This window comes from Arvicanthis niloticus, chromosome 9 (genome assembly GCF_011762505.2).
Source record: "Arvicanthis niloticus isolate mArvNil1 chromosome 9, mArvNil1.pat.X, whole genome shotgun sequence".
In the NCBI taxonomy this organism is placed as follows: domain Eukaryota; kingdom Metazoa; phylum Chordata; class Mammalia; order Rodentia; family Muridae; genus Arvicanthis; species Arvicanthis niloticus.
In genome coordinates, this window is record NC_047666.1 from 58,678,199 (window position 1) to 58,684,254 (window position 6,056).

Genomic DNA, 6,056 nt, shown 5'->3' on the forward strand with positions numbered 1-6,056 from the left:
CCCAGGGTACTCAGGTTTCTAGGCCTTGAGATATTAGCATAGACTTTACTAGTTGATATACTCAACCTGAAAACCTGAGCCTGAAATGCTGCAGAATGTTATGTCTAGGCTTTAAAAGTTTTGGATTCTCTTAAACAATGGTGCACACCTACTGGCACATCCCAGCGCTTTTGAGTTCAAGGACAGCCAGAGCTCTGGGTCGGGGCTGAGGTGAGGTTTGGATTTCACCAGGGAATGGTAGTGCATGCCTTTAATACCAGGAGTGGAGAAAATTGAACCCGTGTGCTCTGAAGAGCAGCCAATGCTCTTTTCTTTCTTTTTTTTTTTTTTTTAATTTATTTGTGAGTACACTGTCTTCAGAAGAGGGCATCGGATCTCCATTATAGATGGTTGTGAGCCACCATGTGGTTGCTGGGAATTGAACTCAGGACCTCTGGAAGAGCAGTCTTAACTGCTTAACTCTTAACTGCTGAGCTATCTCTACAGGCCAAAGGAGACCTTATCTTAAAAGAAAAAATTTGGGACCTCAGTATTAACTAAAGAGTGTTCAACCTGTACCTGACTTCATTTTTTGAGGGACTGAGTAGTTTTGTACATGCGGGGTTTTTGTTTTGTTTTGGTTTGGTTTGGTTTTTTTTGTTTTTGTTTTTTGAGACAGGGTTTCTCTGTGTAGTACTGGCTGTCTTAGAACTCACTTTGTAGACCAGGCTGGCCTCAAACTCAGAAATCCTCTGCCTCCCAAGTGCTGGGATTAAAGGCGTGCGCCACCACCACCCAGCATACATGCGGTTTTATGATCCTGGGGAATTCATCTCAGGAGACCATGAATCTCAGCTGAGTGCTCTGTTATCCCTGAGTTATACATTGCTTTTGAGTGTGTTTATGGCGATGTGTTTTGGTTGGTAGCTTTTTTGTTTTTGAGGCAGGATCTCAGTGTGGCCTAAGCCACTGCAAATTAACTATGTGATTCTAAACCTCTGGCCCTCTTGCTCTACCTACCAAGTGCTAGGTTTACACCTGTGCACAACTGCACTGGGTATTCTTTTATTTCTTTCCAGCTACTAAGCACTGGAACCTGGGTCCAAATTGGAGGTGCAGGACTCAGACTAGCCTCTGGGGCTAAACTATTGTCCCCATAAGCCTGTGGGGTTTTTTCTTTTTCTTTTTTTGACATATTCAATTATTGTTAGGCTAGGCAATTGATGTAATTTAAATTTTTTTTGTACTTTCAGAGCTAGTCCAGGGAGGAGCCTAAGCCCCAAGGAAATGGACAGCTGCATGTGAAGACGGAGGCGGGCCTGGAGGATTTGGAGGAATGACTATTGTACATCTCTGTTCTGTCATCCTGCTCCGCCTCTTCGCTGTGAATCAAGCCATCCTCAGAGCTGAACTTCATAGGCCTTAGGTGCACGCTCTTTAGATGACTGACAGGCCTGTAGCTGGGATCACCTGCACAGCTGACAAACTTAGTAACAAGAGCAAGTGTACCTGGAGTTCTTGCTGGCTTCTCCAAATCCCAAGACTCTTGTTCAGGGAAAATCACTTTAAACTTGGGTGGAGGGTACATGTAAGGCTGGAGTGGTGCTTTTAAACTTTCATGAGCAGCTAATCTCAGGTATATATTTGGGGAAGGGACTACTTGTAGTATTAATGTTTTTGGAGCTGGGTCCAGTTTACAAGAGTTTCATGTTGCCTTTTTTTATTATTTTAATTTTTTTGTGGTGAATGTATTGTATATAGAGTGGAACAGTCAGGTGGGCACACAGAGGAGTTGTGAGTCCTTCCCAGCTGTGGCCAGCACACTGTACTGGAGTAGTCTCTTGTCTTTGTACAGTCAGGTCACACCGAATACTTTTGGAGCTTGGAAAAGAGACCCAGAAGGTTGCAGCTTCGATGTCACTAACTTTTTTTCTGGTAGCCTCCTTTCCAACCGGCCTCAGAGACTACTTGTCCTCCTCAGCATTCATTTCTCAGTTGGTTGGATGGTGCTGTCATGTGATTTACTGGGTGTTGCAGCCAGAGGACAGGCTGCTCTCGCTCTGGTAGCCTAAGTTCTGGACTTGGGAAAGCATGTCCCTTCCTGCTTTTTCCACCAGCTGTACCAGATAGTTCTAAGCCAGGAATTTGGGCTCTCTAGAGTGTTTTACTTATTAGAAGATAAAGTGGCTTCTTCATGGGCCTGTCAGGCCTGTGTTCTAGGAGGTATCATACAACGCTTTCTAGCACAAATCACGTTTTGTGAAAGTGACTACTCAGGTTTGTTATGTATGTTAGTCTCAATAAAGAAATTGCACAGGTTTGAATAAGGAAAGTATATCCTATAGATTTAAATTTGAAATTAGGACTATTTCAGTACGTGTAGTTTTTATCCAGTTTAAGTGAATCATAGTAGACTCAGTCATGTTGATTTAAAGTAGCTGTCAAGGGCTAGTTCTTGGGAATTATTTGCTGTGTCTGTGATAGGAAACAATTTTACAGTATTAAATTACGTTACTATGGATTTAGAAGTGAATTACACTGGATTCTCCCTGTTTAGCCTTCTGTATTTTATTTTAGCTGAGATATTACCAAAGTTAGGATCTATGTTTAAATTTTTGAATATCCCACACAGAATAAACCAAGGGAAATGCCCTGGAGTTGCAAGTCTTTGTAAAAGAATGTGAGTTTTAAGTATGCTTTGGGGTAATAGAGATCTCCGTAAAATACAAATCTGCCCTAGTATCTTAGAATATAGGTGTGGGGAGGGGGTCAGAGGAGATTTCCCTCTGGTTCCAGCATTTCCTCAGGAAATGCAGACTAGTCTGCCAGATGTGTGAGGATTGCAGGGAAAACAGTTGGATACATCCAGGCTGTAGAGAGAACTGGACCCTAGGACACCTGCTCTCTTGATGGAAGCAACCGCTTACTAACCTGCTGGTGTTGCTCAGGACCCAGAGAGTGTCTTCCAGGTGTGGCACACACAAACAGGGAGTTTTCTTTCCTGTTTAATTTGTGTTTGCAAGTCAGCTGAATCAGAAGCCAGACATCTCTGCAATCCAGTTTAGAAGAGCAACGAAGTGAGACTTGTGCTGTTGAGCTGTATAAGCCAACTTAATTGTCTACTGCAGTTTTTGTGTCTACTACTAATAGTGGAGGCCTGTAAATCTGTCTCACTGCAACCATCAGGCCTCTTTCAAGGTGCTAAAACTAGAGGTTCCTAAGCTGTTCCACCTCCCATTACACCCCCTTACCGTTTTCTAAAGAAATGCCTTGAACAATACTAGGGAGAGAAAAATTGGTGACTTCCCTTATCCCTTCTTGGTTTATGGAAATTAAATAGGAAATTGAACTACTGAATTAAGTTCTAACACTGTAAAAATAGCCTGTTGTGTCCTTTATCTAAATGTGGTGGTGCCTAGTGCTTACAGGACCTAGTACTTCCTCTCCTAGTCTGGCCCCACCTTTTATTGGACTTTGAATTGCTAGGTTTCCTGGAGCAGCCAGAACACAGTGTGGAGCCTCTGTGAGCCCCTCACCTATTCAAATGCAGACAAGGTCATTGGTTTTTTCACCTTTCTTCCTCCAGCACTCCGGGTATCTTACACAGATGCAAATAATTGTGTTTGCAGTCTTCTTCAGTAGGGAAATGGTAGTTATGGAAGAGTAGTATATAAGAGTGTCTTAAAAGATTCACTTTTAGGCTAGGACCTGTATCCACTGGTCACTGTGACCTTGCTAGTATGCTGACTCTCAGTGGTCCCCAGAAGGACATAGTTGTGCATAATTGGAAGCACTCTTTTATTTAGTGTTAGACTTAGCTTTATCAGACTTAGTCATAACTTAGAACCCTTGGAGCTTAAAAGAAATAAAAGATTCAGAAAGTGGAGCCTTTTAGAAGGCTTGAGTGTGTGTCTTTGTCCCCCAACCCCACTGTGAAATATTTTTCTTTAAAGGGGGAAAAAAAAACAATAGCAAGAGCTGTTAGCTAAAGTTCCTCACCTTAGAAGAATGTGAATAGGACAGACTATGTAGGGCTCTTGTTCATGTAACTTTCCATCCTAGCTCTTAAAAACAAATGTGCAGTCACTCTGCTTTCTGAGCCTGTGAACTGCTCTTCAGTTCACACTGAGCCTAGGCCCTAGGCCAGCTGCTCTCAAAGGGTAAACCTCATAGTAGTCCATATAATAAACTATATGGAAAACTTTTAAGACCTGTGGTCTCCACCCCTCCGCTCAATCAAATTTCAATTTTAAGTGTCAGTTACTCTAGCCTGTCTCTTGACTGGCCATTTGGTGTTATTGTCCAATGGCATTTGTTGGCTGTATGGTTGTTTTCTATGTTGACTTCTACTGGCATTAAAAGGTATGCATGTTGAATGTAGTCTTAAACACACAAATGTCCCAATGTAGTTCTCTCCAGGTTTGCTACCAACATAACTTCATGGTCAGACGTTTTCTTTTAATGAATGTTCAAATCTATAAATGATAAACTGTTCTTAAGGCCTGATCAGAGGTGGGGATGGTGCTGAAAATGTAGTTCTGTGGTAGAGCACTTGGCTAGCATGTGCAGGTTCAAATAAGGCAGATCTGGTGGAACAGACCTGTAATCCCAACTTTTTCAAGGCTGGGACTGGACGATCACAAGTTTAGCCTTGCCTGAGCAACTTAGTAAGATGCCAACTCCAAAGTGAAAAGGGGGTGGGATATAGCTCAGTAGTAGAGCACTTGTGCAGCATACTCGAAGCCCTAGCTTCAACCCTTCGTTACCACCATCACCCCAACTCTCAAAAAAAAAAAAAAAAATAACTTGAAATTCCCCAGAAAGGTTTAATCTGGAGTCAAGGTCAAGTGTCAAAATCCTCAGGTGTTTGAGATGACCTCATTTGATCTTCTAGCACTCTTTACAGTTCTTTTCTTGACCTCCTTCCTTATATACTTAACCCTGTTGTGTTCCCTTCACAACAGCGTATCAATGAGCGTTCAGTCCTGAGGGTTTCTGAAATGTGGGCAGCTCTTATCAACAGCTAAAGACACTGGCATTTGGGTGGAACGTGCAGAGGCATTCCCCCTTCCCCCATGAATTTACGGCACTGATTTAGTTCAAATGTGAGCCCAACATAGTGGCACAGGCCTTTAATTTCAGCAAGCAGAGGCAAAAAGATGTCTGAGTTCAAGGCCTGTTTGATCTAGCTTCAGGCCAAAGCTTAAGTAGTGAGACTCCCATTAAAATAGCAAACAACCCCCAAGAATGAATGTGACAAATGTGACTGATACTTGCTGGTGAAAGGCACTGTCCCCCTTTTTCAGTTTGAGCGCAATGAACTCCATAGAGCCTTAGGATCTGACAAAGACCTTCCCTTTGAGTAGACAGGTTACATGACCAAACACAGTAGGCTGACACAAGCTTAGCCTTGGTGCTAAGCTCTGGATCCCTCTCTGTCATTCTTGGGTTAAACATACTCTCTAGGTGAGGTAGGACAAGCCTTCTAGTTGGCTTAAGTTAGCTGCTCTTGCTCCATTCTCTTGGGGTTCAGTGGGGACAGCTGTATGGATATTGAGTAATTTATTGAAATGCTGCCTTCCTCCACCTCATTCTATAGCCTCTGTGGCCCCTTCATTTCTCTAGGCAGGGGATTCTTCTCTCGTTTGACTTGTGGGCAGCTCCTCGGGGGCCCCAGCCCTGAATTGCCAGTCTGCACACAGTATATGACATTGGACTCTTGCTGCGGAAGTGAACACCTTGTGAACTGTCCTGGCCAGTATCAGAAAGGGGGAACGGTATTTATTTTTATATTGTATATATTTTGTCATGGTCTGCTGATTCCCTGCTGTTTCACTGAGAACGACAATTACCTCAATAGTTAGTTTGATACTGTGTGTTGGATAGTTTTTTGAAAGAACTTTTTAAAAAGCTTTTTTGATCTTTGGAGATCTGTAGATTTATTTCCATATGAACTGGTTATTTTGTATAAAGTACATTGTTAAATTAGGCTTTGGTGTATGTGCTGGTGTGTGTTCATGTGTCACTTTTATCATCAGGTCAGATTCTTGTTTGAACAGTGCCCGCCACCTGTCAGG

The 6,056-nt window shown here is 42.7% G+C and overlaps 1 protein-coding gene across 5 annotated transcripts in view; it reads left to right on the plus strand.

The window, feature by feature from the left end:
* Nucleotides 1-5,967, plus strand: part of Cecr2 (CECR2 histone acetyl-lysine reader) — a 102,285-nt gene extending 96,318 nt beyond the window's left edge. For all 5 annotated transcript variants that reach the window (XM_076940467.1, XM_034511938.2, XM_076940466.1 and 2 more), the window contains one exon: nt 1,233-5,967. In XM_076940467.1, the coding sequence (XP_076796582.1) occupies nt 1,233-1,238 (6 nt within the window). In that variant the 3' untranslated portion in view covers nt 1,239-5,967. The remainder of the gene's footprint in view (nt 1-1,232) is intronic.
* Nucleotides 5,968-6,056: the final 89 nt, after the last annotated feature.